This window comes from Phoenix dactylifera, unplaced genomic scaffold (genome assembly GCF_009389715.1).
Source record: "Phoenix dactylifera cultivar Barhee BC4 unplaced genomic scaffold, palm_55x_up_171113_PBpolish2nd_filt_p 000046F, whole genome shotgun sequence".
Taxonomy (NCBI): Eukaryota; Viridiplantae; Streptophyta; class Magnoliopsida; order Arecales; family Arecaceae; genus Phoenix; species Phoenix dactylifera.
Genome location: NW_024067669.1, coordinates 286,455 through 308,462, shown reverse-complemented (window position 1 = coordinate 308,462; position 22,008 = coordinate 286,455). Strand labels below are relative to the sequence as shown.

Here is a 22,008-nt window from a genome sequence, read left to right as displayed (position 1 = left end):
AACATTTTACTAGATGACGAGATGCGCTTATCAGAGAAGTTTGCTCGGCAACGAATTTGTCAAGTGTTGATATAGTAGACCCTGATTCATTTGAAATGGAGGATGGATGACTGTATTACTTTGTTTACAGGAAATTGGTGATGGCAAGAAATAAGAATACTGCAGTCATACTTCTATAAAGCTTTATAAGTAAAGCAAAAGATTTTTTCATCAAGGTGGCCATAACTGTCGAAAAGATACACGAGACCATAAGATCAAGTTATGAAAAGAACATATGAATTCTACAGGAAAAAGAGTATTAAATTTGGTGCCTAAATATTCCATAAAAATCTAATGCAATATATTCTAAATATTTAAACTATGAAAGATTCTATCCAGTCATTGATTAATATTCAATTATCTACGTTCTAGCCAATGGAGAATGGACCAATAAAATATGCATCACCGACCAATGATATGAAGCCTCTCTCAGATCATGTATAATCTTCAGGTAAAAGGAAAAGATTTGCATGAGATGATGTAATCATTCATGTATGCTCTTAATTAAAAGTGCCACAAGTCATGGTTTGTTCTAGTCGTGGGTTGGTGCAACTCTTGTCGTCTCGTCATCAAAGGATTTAACATCGACTGCTTTACCAATATAGTGTCTCAGTAATCAAAAAAGTTCCTGGAACCGTAGAAAAAGGTAATGCGATGATTAATGTAGAGACCTTTGTCTTATATTAACAGAACAGAATCTAGAGCCAAGGAGCATCTATAAATTGTAATCCCAATTCATCAATCCAACAATCTGGCAGCATCTTCAGTGTAAGAAGATAGACAGTCTCATCAGAGGAAATAAGGTTTATACACAAAACAGAACTTTATGTTTCTCCATAGTTCAAGTTCTTCATTGATCCAAGAGCAGTTACTGGCATGGAAGAAATCATAAAGTTGGGGATCTAAGTGTCATTGGAAGAATTGACAAAATCAGGACAGCACTCTAAATGTCATCGGAAAGCCTATTATTTTCATCGGAAGGGCATCTAAGTTCCATCATTGGGAGAGCCATCAAAAATCGGCGTTGAAAAAAATGGTGGTAGAGGTATGCAATGAACAAGAAAGAGTATGTAAGGCGGCATCTTAGCATTGAGTTGATATCAGTGCAATAGAGAATGCCAGGCCCTTCTTTGCCTTTTTTAATAGGCCCCTTCCACCAGGAGAAGATAAAATATAACTTACAAACAAAATGGCCTGGTTTTACATCTGCATTAGAAAACCATGTCACCAGAAAGAAAAAGGATGAATGCCTGATCTGATGCCTGAATTAGGAAGTCAAGTTAGAAGAAGGAAAAAAGGAAAAAAGATTAGGCAGAAAAGAAACAAAAGTGGGAGAAAATGCATAGGCCGCTTTTACTTCTTTGACAAACAAAACAAAGAAGAAAAAAAGAAAAATTAAGTGGAGATGCGAAGTATCGATCCCCGTACCTCTCGCATGCTAAGAGAGCGCTCTACATCTGAGCTACATCCCCCACCAGGAAGGAATCACTCTGATGTTCATCTTCCATCGCCTTCTCTTGCTAATTTTTATAGTTAATCTACCCTGCAATACAATATTCCAGAAATTTCCAGATTCGACAGACCCGGCAATTGAATCCCGTCTCAGGTCTTGGATGCGTTGATTTAATGTTATCTCAGAAATATCCCATGCTATCATTTTGAAGAGAAGCAGACCCACCCATTCTATAATAGATCAAAAGTCCAAATTGTCGAAGATGCACGATCCAAGACTGAAACTTAATCATGAACAACCGTACCACCGATAACCATCGTGAGAACCATTCCTAGGACAACAAGGAGACGTTAGCACTAATATCTTATCAACGCTGCAGATGAAAAAAGGTAACTTCATTGAATATATACCATGAAGCTTCCCAAGTTGTATAATGAGGCACGAGTACAGATACGAAACCATACAAACTGCTTCAAGTTTTATACTAATATTTCCTCCCATTTAATATAAATTTCCTTCCACCAGCATCACTTTTTATCCTCCGTACTACCTAAAATCCCCGGTTATCCCTTTCGCACCAGGCATATTTGGCCCCTGTTGGCTCTTTCCCCACCAGGCAAATTTGAAATAGAGAGAAGTGCCCCCGCATCATGGTAACAGAAAAGACCATCTAAAGGTGGATAATATCGGAGATCTCTGAAATAGCGTCTTATTCTCTTCCGTATTGCCCACCATCGAGCGCAATCATGGCAACAACCCATACAGCCGCATCAATGGTAAATAGTATGGTCTGTAAAACAACTACTGATCTAATCCCTGCAGTAATCTAGGGGAAAAGAAGAAGAAAAGAAGAAGATCTAAAAAAAAAAAAAAAGGAAGAGCAAGACAAATGGCAACCGTGCATGACTAGACCAGCTTTAAAAATGTCAAACAGGTAGTACCTCAAGAATGATGGTTCCCAGAAATTTTAGACAAACAGAGTTCAACAATATTACAAAGAAGTCAAAGTAACAGCTAGAAACACCACTAGACCAAAACAAACTGCCAAGGTCAGGACAATGCATTAGGCTGACGAGGCAACCTACATGTTGTCTTCAACAAGTACACTGCAGTGGAAACAACAGCACATCATTTAGGATGTAAAAAAGCATATTGCATCCTGATAAACAGCAAATATGCTCCCTTAAACTTCATGCAATTTCTTTTTTCTATCTCGAAGAAACAAAATAGCTAAATAGAATAAAACATTGCGTCCTTGACTTCGAGCCTTCCAATTTATTTACGTCAGGATTATTGAATATGAATGCAAGCCTGCCTTATTTAAAAAGGAAAGAAGAAGAAAAGATACAAAAATTGGTAGTGCTCGTTTTGCCCTTGCAACTCTAGACACTGCTCATGGCACTTAAATTCTTCAAAGAATGTTCATGTTCTTAGATGCATTAAGTTGTAGTTCCAAAAGCACAAAATGTTGTTTGGATATATAGCTCCTAATAAAAAATTATGTTTTATAAATTCCATTTCCATTTAATTCATAGTGCATGCAGAAGACACTAGAAGTCCAATTGATGATAATTTTCCCAAAGGCTTCTATATTTTTATATCACTTTTCTGCGCCACAATTATTGACATATGTTAAGCACGTGATTGTCTATAAACTGAACTCATGATAGAGCACAAGATTGGTATTGTACTTAATACTAACTATAACCCATAATTATACTATTTCCACAACAGATCATAAAACCTTCTGAATATCAAATGGTTACTACCTGTAATCCATGAAAAGAATTCAAAACACGAGATATCATAAGGTATTCAGTGAATAAATATCAATAAACAAATATTTCTAATTCAATATCAGAACCATTTTCTTTTATTGTTTTCTCTCCCAAAGTAAACTACATGATTTTGCAATTTCAAAACTAAGCATTAGAAATTATACAAAAGATTCTGCAGTTGAATCCATTCATTGGCAAATGAAATGATAAACTTATGTAAGTGAACACTTACCTTACAAATGCAATCCTCGCTATAAATAAAAAGAGAACTTGGTCCAATTTACAGCATCAATCCTTTTGAGAAATGGAGCATGGAGCATAAAATTGAACACTAGACTTGAAGACATTCTGATGTAGATAACAAAACCAGTATTGATTTTGTATCATCATTCTGATTTTCCGCTTGTGTACTTGAAGTTAACTATAATGTAGCTTGCATTTAACCGCCACAATAACAAATCATAAGACTTGTAATAATTATGGAATGGAAATTCTTTTTTATTCAAAATATGCCTTAAGAGAGTTCATTATTTATCATTACATGCAGATCTAGATGAGATCGCCCATGCTAAACTACCAAATTTAGGTATCAAAAAATTACAACCAGCTCCAAACATTAAAGTCCTCGCGTCAACCCTTAACAATAAAGCTAGTTTTTACCTATACGGCTCTCAAGTAGATCCATCATATAAGATCAATATAAGTTTGACAAAATTTTACACGCCTGACCTGACCTCAACCAGCTATAAATTGATAATGAAGGAAACTTTGAGCAAGAGAAGGCCTACCACGAAATCTCAATAACAGATGGTAGAATGACACAGCAATATAGGTTAAGCAATTCAATATCTTATGCAACCAGCAGACAATCCTTCAAGGTTCTTAGACCTGGAAGGAATATGGGCAAAGATGGAGAACTTTCAAAACGAATTGATAATAATGCATTAAGCAAAAGGAGAGTTATTAGCCAGATTCATGCTACAGATTTCATAACCCAGATTCAGAAGATCTCATAGAAAAATCAATTTGGTTCAAAGATCAAACATATCAAAAATTCACGAAACTAAAATAACTTCATAGATGAAGTTTTCACACATACAACTAAAAGAGATATCAACAACATTCACCTTTTGGCATTTCTACTTGTAGTAATAAGAGATTTATCAGGTAGAAAATGAGTGAGTTCACTTCCTCGAAAAGATCATCACGAGAAAAAAAGAACCTGATGATCAAAAGAACAGCAAAACAGACCAAGACAGAAAAAATAGGTGTTATCATCCTTTAAATTTTTATACTTTAATAACGATTATTCTAACGTCTCAATTAAATACTAACCCTGCCATTTTACCTCAAAACCTATACTACCTTCAACTACATTAACAAAAGATTTGCAGCAATATTTTAGAAATGTGAAATTGAGAGAGTGAGGAACATATGTTACCAGAACAAGGTGTAGGTGCCAGAGTGGATCTCTTAAAAAAAACTGAAAAAGGAAACACTTATGAAGCAGGCTTGGAACAAGTTTCTGTGCAGATTCCAAAGTGGATGGGTGATGGGGACATCAGAGCTGATCATCCGCCATTCTTATTTTGGATTTTATTCTTATTTTATTTTTGGGCTTGTTTTACATTTTATTGTTGTAGGGCTTTATTTGTGTTGTTTTTGGGCTTTATTGGGAATTATTTTGTGTGTAAGGGTTTTGTGCTAATTTTTTCTTGTTTGGGCCCCATGTATAGGGAACCCTCATTGGGTTTAATGAAGTGATTGAGAAATTTTTTCCCACATTCCCCCTCTCCTCTCTCTTCTCTCTCCTTCCTCTCTTTTCCCCTCCTTCTTCTCTTCCTCCCCTTCTTTTCTTCCTCCCTCTTTCCCCTGCTTTCTCTGTTCTGTCGCCACACCAACCTCTCCCGTCTCGATGCTGCATCAATTTGGTATCAGAGCCACGAGCTTTGCCTCCATCGCCAAAGCTCGCGATCTTCGCTCACACTTGTGCAAGAAGCCACCGCCCCAAAAGCAAAGCGCTCGTCATCAACAAACACTAGTTGTTGTGGGTTGTAGCCACCCCGTGGGCCTCAGGCTTCATAGAGGGAAAAAAAAACCACAAACCTCTTCTTCCCATGTAGGTGGATCTCGAGAAAAGAAAAGGCACCCCCTCCCCCAACCCACCCACGTCGCCGTCAGTCCCGCGTCACAGCCGAGCGCTCCGCCGCGTCTCCAGTCGTCGTCCGTGGCCTGGTCTCTCGTCGGCCCCGTCGCCGCCCGTGGCCGAATCAGGTGGAAGAGGAGCACCGTCGGCTGTCCGCTGCTCCCTCCCTCTCCTCGGCTTCCGACCTGCTCCACCGGAAGCCACTTCGCTTGCCGGCCGCTCAACTCTGCCATTGCACAACCAAAGTTTCCCTTTTTTCCATGATCCGCACACCCCATCTCCTACAACAACCCACGAAGAAGCCGGTGCATAGTAACGGCTTAACAGGTAAGATCCAAACCCATTAGCCCCGCTACCCATTAACCCCGGCTCCGCTCAAAAAAAAAAAAGAAAAAAAGATAGGAAAAAAAAGAAATAAAAAGAAAAGACCTTACTGTTCATACCTCCTCCTTCCTCTTTCTCTCTTCTCCATGCAGTGGTCCACCATCATTGAATAAAAATCCTAGCCTCCTTTCTTCTTTATCTTCTGCTTCTTCTTCTTCTTCCTCCTCTTTTCTTCCTGCGTCTCTATAACCTCTTCTTCCTCTTCCTTCCTTCTTCTTCCTCTTTCTCTCTTCTCCCTTGCAGTGGTCTGCCATCAGCTTGGTCATCTGCTCAGTCTAGTCCACCATTCTTATTTTGAATTTTATTTTTATTTTATTTTGGGCTTGTTTACATTTTATTGTTGTAGGGCTTTTATTTGTGTTATTTTGGGCTTATTGAGAATTATTTTTGTGTAAGGGGGTTTTGTGTTAATTTTTCTTGTTTGGGCCCTATATATAAAGGACCCCATTGTGATTAGGATTTAATGAAGTGATTGAGAAATTTTTCCCCATGTTCCCCTCCCCTCTCTCTTCTCTCTCCTTCCTCTCTTCTCCCCTCCCTTCTTCCTTCCTCCCTTCTTCTCTTCCCTCCCTCTTTCCCCTGCTTTCTCTATTCTGTCGCCACAGCAACCCTCTCCGTCTCGGTGCTGCATCAATGGGTCCCCCTAAATGGGCAGTTTCCTATCACTAAGAGAGGAAGACATGCACACAAACTCATTGTAGAATCTGAAGAAATCAAAAAACAATAGCATTTTTGACCATAACTTCAACCAATAAGCATATCCAAACTAGATCCTTTCTCACCGTTCTTTCCTCTTCTTTTTCTATTTTCCTTTTTCCTTTTTTTGCAAGGAGGTTACAAGGGTCGATAAGGACCACACAATCTGCACTGCACATGCACAATCCCATATCTTCCATAGTCTGTCCATTTTACATTCCATTTGATCTATACCAAGTATTCAAATTTCTGCCCTGCAGACAAGGAAGCATATCCTGTACCTCCACTAGTCGAATTGAAAGTTGGATCCAACTCAAAGACTAGATGGTAGCACCCTCTAGGCTATGCTGTCTCAATGTCATTCATTCATGATAAGGACTATATCAACATAGACAAATTTCCTAAGGGCCTTTTTGGATGCAGGAATTATTTATCCATGTGATAACTTGTTCCCAGACAAAGAATTCCTCTTAAGGAAGGAGATGGAGAAGAATAGAAGCAAGGGATCAGCGAGCCAATTCGAATGTAGAATCTTGATTTTTCAAGACAATATAATCCAACCAAACTGGTGATTTATTTTATCCCTGAAAAAAATGGTATAAATCTTTCCCACTTCCTTCTCTTCTTCACCTATTTTCACACTATAAAATTTCATTTATTGATGGATCATGCATTCAAGCATCTAAACAATCCCTTAAGCCTATTCTCATATCTTTCAATCAAGTTATATGTGGTTTTTGCCTCCACATTCCTAACCCTTTACCAAAAATCCAAGCCCAGTCTTACGACAGCCACCTAGAATCTGTGCAAAACATCTATATCAATGCAATATAGGTTTAAATTAGGTTTAGATTTATAATTTTTTATTTTTGTTTACATTTAATTTGCTATATTGACTCTCTGTACTCTCTTGTCTCATTCTTTTGGGAGAAAGTTAGGATTTTCCTATTTTCTAGAGATTCTCATATTTAATTTTGGGGTTAGTTTTATGGTGAGTTTTTTAAGTCTTATTCCAGGTAGGAATATTGTACAAATGCCCTACTTTGTGGTCTAGACTAGATTAGGAAAACATGGATCTCATTAGGATTGTGACACAAATAAGATTTGAATGGCCTTTTATGTGGGATCCTTTGGTGTAGGGATTTTTCTATTTTAGTAAAGTATTTGGCTGTTTCCACCAGAAAAGTGCAGACACATCCAAATGGTTCTTAAGTTTTGGAATCAAAATCAAACCAATCAAGGTCAAAACTAACCCAACCCCAATCCAATTAAAATTGTCCAGGTGAGTTCTTGACCCACCCAAAAATATTTTTTAAACAAGATAAAAAATAAACTATTGATTTTGTCCAATAAAACAACTTAAGAACAAAAGGACACAATTGGAAAATATTGAATAGTAATCCTTTATTTTTACTTGTTCATAAATTTATAATAGAACAAAGAATATCAAGATTCTTCATTTTATACACAACAAAAGGCAACTGATAAATTGAACATTTATCTGTGACTACTCTTTTCAGAGGTGATGAGGTGGAAAACTTACATATGATTGGAAGATGATGAAGACAATGATGCCGGTCATTTTGCAGTGTCATGAACTCCCAACAAGATGACAACAACCTTGAAGGATGACAAATGAGGGCTAGGGTTCATGACTTAGCCATTATTGTTTGTAAGAGGACTAAATGAGAGAGGATTGGGGGCTTCAGCTTATAGATTAGAGCAAAAAGAAGGCAGCGGAAATGGAAGTATAGAAGAGAACAGAGACTAGTGGTGGGATCATGGATCCAGCAATTCATGGGTGAGGTATAAACTTAAGGACCCATCCACTGTTGACAGTGCCTGAGGCCACTGGGAAGGCTACTAGTTTTGCGGAGAATCATTGATTAGGTGAGAATTTGTAGTAACGTAGGGAGGATGCGAAGGTTCTGATGGAGGCTATGGTTTTAATTTGAGAAATGAGAAAGGCAGGAGAGACAACTCAGCGGACAAATTGGTAGGATTTCTACTCTCTTGTTGTTTATGAAGATTGAAGAATATGTAGTTATATAATAGACCAGTCCCACCTTTCTTCTGGAGGAAAGTGAAGGAAAAGAGTAATGCAAGCCTAGGTGCAAATGTGGGACATGTCAACAAGCAGTTGCTCTCATCTAAATTTGAACCATCGTACATAACTCTAGTATATGCATATACACGTGCACAAACGCAATATAACTACATTATATGCATAGACAAACATGCAAACACATATATGTATTATAACTACATTATCACTGCATTATATGCACATGCATGCATGCATGCATACATACATATGCACGTGCAGTGTTGGCAAAATCGTCCCAAATCGAGCGGTTCCAACCATCCCGAGCCGTACCGGTGGCTCACCGGTAAGGTTCCAGCAATGGAAACGAAACCCGTTGCCGGAGCTGGAAAAGGAAAGACAGAATGAGCGAGGGAGAGAGGGAGAGGACGGCTGAGGCCGGCCTCCGAAGGGAGAGGGCGGGACGCCGGCCTCAGCCGCGGGAAGCGAGGCCGCGGCGGCTTCCCCTGTTTCGAACGAAACCGGGGTCTGGCCACAACCTTAAAAAATTTCGCGATTTTTAAAAATCGCAAAATTTTTCATGGTTGACTTCACTTATAAATCACGAAATTTTTTAAGACCACGATTGGACCCCTGATTCGTTCGAAATAAAGGAGCGGCTGCGGCCGTACTTCCCGCGGCTGAGGCCGGCCTCCGCCAGCGTCCGTCGGGCCTCCCTCCCTCTCTCCCCTTCTGTCTCTCTCTTTTTTTCTCTCCCACAGTCTGCGTGCCGTCTCCTCCATCGGTACTAGCCCGTACCAACTCATACTGTCGAAGAACCGGTATGGTGCCCGGTACCCGGTTTCGCTGACCTTGTGTACATGCAAACATACATGCATATGTACGTGTGCCTTACATACGATAATATGCGCATACATATGGATCGATTGAGTTTAGATTAGGGTTACCCAACTGTGACCTAGGCCCAAATCGATCGATCTTATTGGGTCTGTGAATGTTAGAGTAGGGACCAACTCAATCGTAGAGTGAAACTGAAGCTAACCAACTAAATAAGGACGGTTCAGTTCGGTTCTCAAATTTCAAAACTAGCATTGCAATTTAAGTTAAATGTTTCCGTCCTGATTCTACATCAGTATGCATGAAAAATTGATTACAATTGCCTCTTAACCACTGTCCTTGATTGTTGCGATTCCATTTCACCCTTCCTTGACTGTTCTTATGTGCATTTAACTCAGTATGAGAAAAATTTTTGCAATCATAGGGTAAGAAATTTGTAGAACATTCAGAACAAAGTATAGAAACATCAAGTGGAAGTTTTAAAGGGGAAATTCAAATAGTAATGGAGATGAAATGAATCTTGAGGCAGGTCTTGGATGATCTTTAGCAAACGAGTATCCACTTAAATTCTCCTATTCCAGATCCTTTCGATGCTTATAGATAAATGATGTTTGGTGAAAAACTATCATTAATCATAAGCAAGGTCATGCATTATCTAATTGTCATTTGAGCATGAGGAAAATGGATGAAGTTACCAGGGCTGTCGAGTAGAATCAGAAGGCACTTTTTTGCTACTACAGTTTTATATTAAGATATAAAGCACTAACAAATCCTAATTTATGTTCCACATCTTCTTTGCGAAGCATAAGTCAACCTAAAAACCAGAACCTAGCTAATTTATATTAAGATACATAGCCTGGATAAGTAAATAAAAATCAAGAAACTCTTGAATCTTGAGTTAAACATTAAGATTGGATATTTCACATATCAGGAATGCAAACTTTGCATTAAATTCAATGTCAGGGATTAGACAATTGAGAAATTTGAAATAACTAAATCATATAAAAAAACAAACAAAAGCATGTTTCACTGACTTGTACCTGGACAGGCTGCATGTTGCTGATGCAAACATCAATTCTTTTACAGAGAACATGCTTCCAAAGCAGAAACTCTTTGACATTGCACATCAAGACCATAAAGCAACTGCTTATGTTGGTTGGAGACAGAAAAATCATGTGGTAGGACTTTCAACTGTAGTCTCTCTGTACTCTTTATCTGCATCAACATCAACATCAACAGGCTGCTCTATCTGGATAATCTGACCGAACAATTGAAAAGATCCTCCACTAGTTTTCCTAGTTGGATTGCAAGCCACAGTTTTCAGAAGATCCGTGCCACAGTCCACGATACTTCCATGGCTCGGCGTCGATGAGCCTTCTTTATTTCCAACATTCAAATCATTGGATCCATTATTTGACTTCTGTGGCATGTTAATGCCGTTTAGACTATCAGAGAGCATTTGATGGGCATTCGAGGGTACAAAATTGGATAAACTGGGGACACAGATCAGATCATGCCTGGCTCCCTGCATGCCAGCAGGAAATGTATGGTAACTGATCAATGGGGATAGATTCCCCATGGATTTACTTTTCAAATCGGTCAATGGAAAGAGCATGTTGCCTTCTCTATCGCCAAAAAAGTCTTGACTTTGTGCACCCCTTAGTTTCTTCATAACAGGATATGGAGTTTGCAGCTGAGAGGTGGCAGAAACTAACTCCACCTGCCAAGGACTTACATTTCTGAAATTCTGCAAAACCTCTGGTTCATCCCAGGTAACCTGAGAGAAATAGCATGAACAAGATTAGCCGGATAAGCTTGAACTTTCTAGGCAAATTAAATTGGCTTTTACACATATCTTTTAAATAAGCCAAGGAGAAGTTGAAAGAGAAAACAGTACGTTATGTTTGGCTGAAAACACACACACACACACAAGATTAGCAGAATAAGCTTGAACTTTCTAGGCAAATTAAATTGGCTTTTACTCATACCTTCTAAATAAGCCAAGGAGATGTTGAAAGAGAAAACAGTATCTTTATGCTTGGCTGACAAAACACACACACATATCTTTATGTTTGGCTGAAAAAATCCATCAGTATCATCAGCCATGATGGAAGAAGCTTTGTTTTTTAACATCCCTGCCCAGCCCATGTTCAGCCATGGATCCAAAATCAACTACATAATCAGCTCAAACCAAATTGATCTCATAACCCGCTATTTTCATGCTAGGATGAGTCAAGCATGCCGTTCTCATAGGTCTGAAGTAGAAGGTATTCAAAATGAGAAATATTCTCCATTAACTTTCTATGCTTCCATATATAGCATATTTCTTATAATTATTATAAACATTTTAACCAAGGTTCGCCGTCTCAATACTGGATCCCGTACCGGTGCCACACTAGCATAGTGTCGGTACGGTATGGTACGGAGTTTTTTTGGCGTACCGAGCGTCGATACGTTACCTGTACCGGATACCGGTACCAAATCAGTATGGTATGCCCTGTATTATCCGGTACAACATACCATGATTTTAATATTTCACCAACTTAACAAGTTGAACTGACAATTGAACCATGACCTAGACCCTTGGCCAGGTCTATGCCAAATACAAGTCTGATAACTATATTTCTGGTATATATTGTCTTCTTAGTTATAGTCTTTGCAACAGTGGTAGTCATTGAAAGTTACTAAAAGATATCCCAAAGAATTTTTTCTTGAAACATGAGGATGATGAGTAAGGTAGATGTTGTCTAGTGCACAGAAGAATTGATGTAAGGAGGCTCGTCATCATGAAATATGGCTAAATGACGAATCAGGTGGGCAAGGAGGGACAATTTGATGATAAAGATAGTGTACCAATACCAAACAGTATGCAATAAACAAGCAACAAAAATAACTTCAAAATATTATAGTATAGAAAGATAAATAAGATAAATAAAAAAAATGAAAGATAAGAAAGAAAATCACTTTTTTTTTTTTACTTCCAGCAAAACCTATATGTAACATATTATTAAATATCAAATGATAATGGTATGTTACAACAATTTCACACCTGTATCAACCCTACATAGTGTATTTCTGAGATGCATAATAATGTAGGATTACATAAAGGTTTTGACAAGTTGCCAGTTGATTATATCATTTTCTTTGATCCCACCAGCTCATATGAATATGATCCCAAGAGTACATATTGTATCCTTAACACCATTGGCCCAAAGTTGTCAAAGGCTCAAGACACACTAAGGCACCAACATCTCTTGCAGCCTAAGCTCAAGGCCCAAAATAAGGGATGAAGTGAGCATAGAAATATGAAAATATATAAATAATAATGCATACATGATATTAGATTTTCAACAATGAACTCAGATTGTTAGCACATGGCAAGTCCAATGTCAAATACTCAAATATAACAAGTCAAGCAACCAACCACAACACAATAAATACCATAAAATATGAACTACATCAAAATATCAAATTATAAGTTAAAAACTATTCAAAGATCAATTATCTAAACTCAAAAGTCAATACATGGAAGCAAACATAGATGCCAACAAGGGATGGCTGTCCCATTTCCTATTTCTGATGGACAGAAACAGGACAGCAGCAGCAGTGGCGGCAGCAGCAAAACAAAAGTCTGTTTCATCCCCAGTTTCTGATGAACAGGACAGCAAAAGAAGCAGAATCAGAAACAGAGGCAAGAAGGAATCACCTATCGCAAGGTCCAAAATCTATCCTAAATTACTATTCATATTTATTCTTTGTTGGCAGTTCATAATTAAATTCAGTAAGTCCACTCAAATGCAGTTTACAAAGTACTTGCCAGTATAACTTTCATACTAGCAAGATACCATATTATCATTCATGACTAAATAATGTGGGGCACCAACAACCAAGATTCATCGTCTCGATATTTGGACCCCATACCGGAACCATCCTGTTACTATATTGGTAACGTCCGGTATGGAGGCCGATTCAGTACCAGTATAGTACAGTCAGTATGCGGTAAGACCAATCAGTACGATAAACCATGCCAGCAACAATACTCCTTTGCAATAACTATTCTTAGTTATGTATAGTTCCTAAAGAGTAAATTTTTTCCTTATATTCTCCATATAAAGCAATAAAAATAATTAATATCCTTTTTTGGTAAGCAAAAGAACTATAATCCTTTAAGAATCCACTTTGTTCAACCTTGATCATTTACTCCCCCTATTTTCTTACTCTTGGAACAAGAGAGTAAGAGGCATTTCAAAGTATATACTTAAAGAACTAGACATGGCATTGGAAGAGTTATAATGGGGTGAGCATTAAAATGGAAATTCAAGGTAAGAAAAAAGAACAAGACTTTAAAGAGATGTCTAGTGCAACCTTACTACCCTAATTGTTGCAATTTTTTTTATCCCGACTTCCTCTGGAAAAGAGCTAAGGCATATGATTAAGACAAGGTGCTGATATAAGTAATCTATTCTACATTACATCTTGTGAAGAGATCTCAATGAGGACTATACCTCCTTACTTGTGACCATGCAAAATTAAAATATTTAAGATTTGATAAAGGAAGTGCAAGCATAAAGATGCAAAGTTAGCTATTAATTCTACTTAATGTCTTTCTGCCCTAACGAATGGGGTCCATTGTTGACTTAAGACTAAAAAATATAGGTCCTGATGGATCTGAATGCTCATCAAGATACATATAACAAAAGGGCAAAGCTTGTAGGTTCAGCAAGCTCAATGATAGGTTTTATGAAAGCATTTCATTCTTATTTATTTTTCTTGTCATTTCCATATTTAGGTTTTGGAAGGTTTTGAACTATCACATTTTCAAGTTTGCCAATCATCGACATTGTGCTGGATACTTGTGATATAGATCAAAGAAGAAGAACTACTAGTTTGTTCAATTCAATTCAAATCTTATATTACTTGGTCGTAACCTCAGGGAGTGAAGGATGTCCTAAAGGATGCTAGAAGTTTGAGTAAAAGGATTTAGTTGCAAGTGGGCACTAGGCCACATTGTATGGTATTGTGTTGGCTAGACATAAGCATGATTTACAAGGGGTCTATACCAACATATATTGTTTGCCAGTATTGCTACATTGTTACAGGTACACTTATAGCATGGTATACTAATAGTTCATGTTTAAGAGAGCAAATATACAAGATCAAGCTAAATATAAATGCTTGTAGTCGATGATTGATGTTTGATCTGATTGTTTTTAATAGCATATTGGCTTTTTTTCTCAATTGTAGCCTGGGGGGGGGAAAAGGAGACCCAAGTACATGCTACGAAATGCCCTTTTCTTGCTTTATTTTTCATTACAAGTTGAAACATATCAGCATCCAGTATGAGGTTGTGCGCCCTTTTTTACAATATCATTCTGCTTTCCATCTTTTTCACCAATCAAAGATGAGAAAAGGGTGTTATGCTTAAAAAGATGCCATGCAATGGGGCATAGCTATTGTGATCATTTTGTCCAATATGACAGTCTGAATCTACACATCAACATGCCTAACTTACTCTACCGTCTAGAACTTGTGACGTCACCATGTGTTCCAGCCATGGAATATGATCTCACAAGATATCAGATCATTCTCCCAAAATATAAATTCCATTGCCTTATCAGGTAATTCTGGGATGAGTTGAAAAGAGTGGCACGGCATGATTGCAATCTAATCTCACATTGATTTTATTACATCAGATTCAACAAATGCAGGTACTGCAAGCAGTCTCCACCCTGAAACACTAGAAATGTGTAAAAAGAAAACATGAGACCTTACGGGCTCGTTTGGTTCGTGGAAAAAGGAGAAAAAATATGGTCAACGGAAAAGTAAAGAGATGCCTCTTGTTTGGTTCGAATTTTCAAAGAAGAGAAATGAAAAAATTGTATTCCCGTGGAAATATAATTTCCACGTTTTATGGAAGTCTTTTTCATGAGAAACATGAGAAAGTTACTTTCCAATAATCTAGAAATCGAAACATTTTTATTTTTTTTCAAAAAGGCCCTTCAGCTATTCTTATGTGATCCAAAGCATTAAAGACTTAATTTTTATTAAGGATATAATAGTAATTATATATAACTTTTACAGAAAAGTGGATGATCAACCAAATATAAGCACTCTAAAAATCTATTACTTTCCCATGGTCAACCAAACATGCCAAAAACACTTTTTCAGGCATCCTTTTCAAAAATCTGCTTTCCAGAAATTATATTCTTGTAAGGAAAAATGCTTCCCGCGACGAGCCCTGATGCCAGAACAACCCGGGGTGAAACTATACTATAAATTTGGGGCAACAAGGCTCCTTCAAAAAACAACACCAAAGCGAAAGGGAAAAGCACAGCAGAAACCCACAGGCCACAGCCAGCTTAATTCTTTACAAGCTAACAAAGGGGCATGTCGTCAAAGTCCAAAAATTTATTTTATAAAGAATCAACGTCGTCCGTTGTCACCAAACCGATCAATAACAACAAAAGAACAAATAAAGCAAGACAAGCAAAAGACATGACAAGATAAGATAGAAATAAATAAGTTAACCACCTGAAGCATACGCCATGGTGAACCGGGCCACGGGCCCACATCGTTGACCGCAGCCGAGGACACCGTCCCCTGAAACCAGGTCATCCTTGACCCATCCTCCGTGTCTACCGACATCTTAACCCTCACTCCGGCAGACCAGTACACCCTCATCGCCGACTCCACAACCTCCTCGGCCACCACAAAGTCCGGCGACCCGGCCCTTGGGTAGTAGAGGACCTCAAATGGGCAGTTCATCTCCGCCAACCGGACCGCCTCCACCACTGACGAAGCCGGAAGCCGACCCCTAACATTCCTCGAGAACCCCTCGCCGCTGCCGAGGTTCTCTTCCAGTTCAACCCCCGCTCCAGCCGGGGAACTGTAGGGCAGATAGCCCATGGAGCCGCAGGAGCGGCCGGTGCGGCGGAAACCGACGAAGAGCTCGCCGGCCTCGTTCTTCATAAACACGATAGAATCTCCAGCGACGAGCTTCTTGCAGTTGACAAACTTGCTCCATCCGGTGGTCAGAAGGTGACGGCGCGGTGTGCCGCGGTAGATGTGCCGGAACTCCCACCGGGTCCCGTGCACATCCCGGACCGAGATGGTCTGGACCGGCGGGTCCGCCTTGAAGTCCAGTCCTGGAAAAATCGAGTCCGCACAGAACCTCGGCACCGAGAACCCCCCGCCGTTGTTTGCATCACTCGGCGTCAGGATCTTCGCGAATGACACCACTCCCACACCCCCACCACCGCCTCCGACGCCGTCGTGAGTGTCGGGCGGGACCGGTACCGGAGGCGGCGGGGGGAAGCGGGGGTCGAGGGCGATCTGAGCGAAAACCTCGTCGGTGTCGGGGTTGGCGAGGAGGCGGACGGCGGAGACCGTGCAGAGGACGATGGGGCGGCGGCATGGGACGGCGGAGAAGTCCGGCGGGGAGGAGGACTGCTCGGCGTGGCCCTGGGGGAAGTAGTAAACACGCGACCCAACGGCGGGCGTCTTGGCAGCGGTGCCGGCGCAGGCCTTCCAGACGTAGGAATCCACCGGTCGGAGCTCCTTTACAGCGGCCACCGACGCCATCGGGGGCTAGGGTTCCGGCGATCGCGGTGGTGCGCGATCTCTCTTGCCAACTGAAGGACCGGCGGGGTTTATTTATTGGGGCAGCTTGGAAGGGTCAGAGAGAGAGAGAAAGAGAGAGAGAGGGGTGGGGAGCGGGGAGTGCCGTCTTGGGTTCGGAGGGGGTAGTTCTACACCCCCCCCCCCCCCCCCCCCCCCCCCCCCCCCCCCTATTGCTCAGGACACCCCCAAAAACCAAAAAGGAAAAACCCAAACTAACCTTTAGTGTAATTTTCTCATATTGCCGTCTTGGGTTCGGAGGGGGTAGTTCTCTCTCTCGTCGCCGGCATTCTCCCGATCTGTTCGGCAACCCTCAACCGAACAGATCTGTTCGGCTGCACAGTGCCGAACAGAAGGCTTCTGTCCGGCACTGTTCAGCCGAACAGAAGCCTTTTGTTCGGCGATCTAGTGCCGAACGGAGCACGAACCGTGAAAAAAAAAAATTTCGGGAGAAGCCGGCGAGGTGGTTCCGGGAGAAGCCGGCGAGGTGGTCGGAGATCGGGAGAATGCCGGTGTCACGACCCCCGCCCCGTTCCCGGCGGGCCGCCGCGACGGTCCTAGGGTGCGGGTAGGCATAAGGCCACCAGCCACCACGTAGAACCCTACTACCTATTAATCATCAATAAATTCTGAAAATTTTGGCATGATGCATGCACAAAATGATCATCTTTCCTATGGTGACCTGTCAGGATTATCTCATTACATACAACAACGCTACCTGTCAGAGCAGCAATCACATAACCTGTCACATAACGAACCTGGACAATATATATCAATACATCATCACAGGCATATAACTCAACTGTATAAAAATCTGGTTCCCATTCTATCCATGGTCAAACCCATATCCACAACAGGATCTATGACTGTAACTATGCACTATATACAATAGAAGGTTTATAATACACCAAAAGGTATAAACCTCTATCTACATTATACTATACTATACTATGGAGCGGCACAGCTAGCAGGCAACCACTAATCCTGCTCCTCTCTATACAATACCTGCCCTGCAATCAAAAACACCAAACTGGGGAGTGAGTATATAAATACTCAGTGAGTGGAGTAGAGAGTACTATGCACATGAGACAAGATATAATCATGGCTCGAGGTGAAATCTCAAGATCAATAACAAGATGAACATGAACTCAACATAAAGAATATGGAGTAAATCATCAATATCACCACAATCACAATCAACTTATCTGAAGCATATATGGAATAATCGAGTAAACATATATACTACTCATGAATATGCTCAACAGATCATAATGCTGGAACATACAAATCAGGTGTCAATATGCTGAATCATCAACAAGACAGCTATTGGGAGGTGGGTTTTACGCCCCAGGCGAACCAGCAACAACTCCCTACTGTCACATGCATATGCAGAATAAGACACCATACCAATAATATAAGTGCAAGCCAGTATCCAGAACAGAAATCCATCTCACATCTACATACTAAACGGCACCTCGCGGGAATTCTACATCCGCGGAAAGCCATACTGCACCTCGCGGGGTCTTACTATGCCCGGCGGCAAGCAGAATATAAGTCGTAGGACTGGCCAATCCTACGCCTAGGGCCGTGTCCCCCCCTAGGAAGGGACTGGGCTCCGCCCACCCAGAAGGCTACTATGTGCACAAAGGCCGATGTTCAACCCCATCGACTATAGGTGTCCTGCAGATACTGTCAAGCCATACATAAATGCCATAATGCACCCTCCCAATACTCTACTAAAAAGGAGTATAATCAAGATTACCACTCACTCGATCATGACCCAATCATAAATTAACATCAGGGTTGGGAGTGAGGAATCACGGGAGTACAATGCAACTCAATATACCATGAGAAGGGCTCTACAAGTCTTTGAAATAGAGGAAATGAAATCAATTTACAAAAGAAGTTATTTCACAATTCAGATCCAATTTCATTACTCATAAAGGAGTATAATCAAGCTACGACTCACAAGTCTTTAAAATAGAGAAAATGAAATCAATTTACAAAAGAAATCATTTCACAATTCGGAATCAATTTGATTACTCATCAACCCCTCGTAATTTCTCTCAATGTTCTCTCAAATGCATGTACAGAATAATCAAGCATGGAGAATCAAGATTATAGAGGAATCTACTACAATATCAATCACTATGCTCAAGTGGAATCAATTCACACTTGGCGACATTCATGAAAATGAATTAAGGATGCTCATGGTGCAAAGTACATGACTCCCACTCACCTGCCAATCCGGCACGGCCTCGATACGCCTCTAGAATTCTACAGCAGGCAGTGGGGAACTTCTTCCTCTCGTTCCCTAGCTTCTTGCCCAACTGTGACATGCATTTACCATACATTTAGTCTTGTATCAAGGTCATAATCTACGTGCCAATTATAATATAGGGAACTTTAATTGATTCAACTCCTCCGTTTCCTAAATCTTTTCTTTTCTTTCTCTTTTTTTCTTTTTCTATTAATTAACTCATCATTTATGTGTATTAGGGACTCCCTTGCACGAGTACAAGGTCTCCCTTAGCCTAATCTAGGCTTAATACCCTATTATGGCATGAAATCCCTTATTTTTCCACCCGGATGAACAGTAACCCGAACTGACAGTGGGTTACTTCATCCCGGTTTTGATCCACTTCTAGGACTCCAAATTTGATGAAATTTTTTACCTAACATTCTACACTCATAGAGGATTCCAAAGAGATAACATGCATCATCATCGGAGTCCGTTTGACCCCCTAAATAATTCGCCGAAGTTGGAACTTCGACACAGTTTTTCCGTAGTGCCGGAAAAATTTGTTAAAATCCGATTCTTCCTCTTTTAACCACCTCTACAACCCTTATCCGACCCCTCTAGACTATATCCACCCTTTGTATAGCCTAATGTCATCAAAAGACTAGATAGGGACGGATATTTACCTTTTTCTTCTTGTGAAACTTGAGTCCTTGCGTAGAAGGGAAGGAGATCTACACTTTTTCTTTCAGCTGGCAGCGCAACCGGAGCTTCCTTGCACCTCGAATCCCCTCCCTCTTTCTTCTTCTTCTTCTTCTTTTTTCTTCTTTCTTTTCTCTCTGTGTTTCCACCGCCTGAGATTTCCCCCCTTCCTTCTCTCTCTCGGTTTCATTCCAACGCCACAGTAAAACCCCTCTTTAAATCACATCAAAGCACTATTCATCCTTTGTTTAATATTATTAAATTCCCATTTTGCCCTCGCCACTTCGATATATCTGCAATTATGCCATTATCTTTTGATTCCTTCCAATTTTACCCCTTATATCAATTTTAAAGGACTATTCTATCCCTTTTTTATATAAAAAAAAAATTTGGGGTTATTACATCCTCCCCCCCTTATATAAAATTCGTCCTCGAATTTAAAAGAGTAAATTACCTGATTACTCAAAGAGGTGAGGGTATTTGCTCTTCATACTTTGCTCCGACTCCCAAGTGCATTCTTCAACATTGTGCTGGTGCCATTGGACATTTACCATACATATTTCCTTATTTCTTAGCTTCTTGATCTGAGTATCAAGGATAGCTACAGGAAGCTCTTCATAAGAAAGGTCTCTCTCTACTGTAACTTCCTGCACTGACAGCACATGGGATGGATTTGGCACATATTTCCGGAGCACGGATACATGAAATACTGAATGCACATGACTGAGGTTTGGAGGCAGTGCTAATCTGTAAGATACAGTGCCAACCTTGTCTAATATCTCAAGGGGCCAATGTATCTAGGACTAAGCTTGCCTCTCTTTCCAAACCTCATTATTCCTTTCATAGGAGAGATCTTTAGGAACACATGATTTCCCGTGCCAAACTGCACATCTCTCCTTCTAACATCTGCATAGCTCTTCAGCTTACTAAACACTGTCCTCAACCTTTCTTGTATCACTGACATCTTTTCTGATCAGTGCATCTACCACAACATTAGCTTTTCTCGGATGTGAGTAGAGCAGTAATACTACCAGAAGTTTTTCAACTCGGTGTATCTACCTCAACATTAGCCTTTTCCGGAGAGTAGTGTATAGACAAGGCATAATTTTTTATCAATTCCAATCATCTTCCCTGTCTCATATTGAGTTCCTTATAGTTAAGAAGGTATTTTAAACTCTTATGATCAGTATACATCATACAAGATTCATCAATCCGGGGCTGAAGATATTTGTTCTTTATTGTTACCTTGTCCAATCCTTGATAACCGATACATAACCTCAATCTTCCATCTTCCTTCTTTACAAACAATACTAGAGTTCTCTAAGATGACACACTAAGTTGAATGAAGCCTTTATCAAGCGATTCTTGCAACTTTTCCTTTAATTCTTTTATTTCAGTTGAAGCCATTCTATAGGGGGTTTTTTGAAGATTGGTATGGTATTGGGAATCAAATCAATTGCAAATTCAATCTCTCTCTCTGGTGGCAAACCAGGAAGATCTTCTGAAAAAAAAAAAAAAAACATCAAGGTGTTCATTCATTACTGGAATATCCTCTAATTTGGTCTCCTTTCAGGTATTCATTACACAGACTAAATAAGTCTTATACTCCTTTTCTAATGCCTTCCTAGCTTTCAGGGCAGAAACTAATGTTATGATGAATTACATTACACGGGTGCATCGCTTTGAAAGAAGAACCCTGGTTCTTCAGGTATCTAGAATATCACTCTTTTACTGTAGCAGTCAATATGAGTGTGGTACTGAGACCTCCAAGTTATTCCCAAAATGATGTCAAAATCTTGCATGTCAAGTTATATAAGATTTGTCACTAACTCTCCTACCCCTATTTGAATTATGCAATTTTTGCACTAATGTCAACAATTACTGTTTTCTATAGGGGTGTAGGAACACACAGTGATTCTTCTAGTTCCTCAAGTATGCAGTGTAGTTATCTAGATAAACTAACTGAAATAAAGGAATGCATAGTGCCAGAACCGAACAAAATAGAGGGATCAATCAAGCTGACTAGTAATATACCTGTTACCACCCGGTCATTGGCACTAGCATCTTGGTAGG

At 40.0% G+C, this 22,008-nt stretch overlaps 1 protein-coding gene across 1 annotated transcript; it reads right to left on the bottom strand.

The window, feature by feature from the left end:
* Nucleotides 1-2,379: 2,379 nt before the first annotated feature.
* On the bottom strand, nt 2,380-17,101 carry LOC103710084 (auxin response factor 17-like). The gene is made up of 3 exons (XM_039115941.1): nt 15,909-17,101; nt 10,418-11,154; nt 2,380-4,158 (listed from the first exon to the last, which is right to left on the bottom strand). Exons 1-2 carry the CDS (start codon nt 16,956-16,958, stop codon nt 10,549-10,551), a joined length of 1,656 nt encoding a protein of 551 aa, XP_038971869.1. The 5' UTR covers nt 16,959-17,101; the 3' UTR covers nt 2,380-4,158; nt 10,418-10,548.
* Between the last annotated feature and the right edge of the window lie 4,907 nt (nt 17,102-22,008).

Bases quoted from the DNA above. Each gene is read 5' to 3' on its own strand.
- LOC103710084 (XM_039115941.1), bottom strand. From the start codon at position 16,958: ATGGCGTCGGTGGCCGCTGTAAAGGAGCTCCGACCGGTGGATTCCTAC. The intron at 11,155-15,908 runs GTGGTTAACTTA...TATTTCTCTCAG, and splicing joins CACCATGGCGTATGCTTCAG to GTTACCTGGGATGAACCAGA.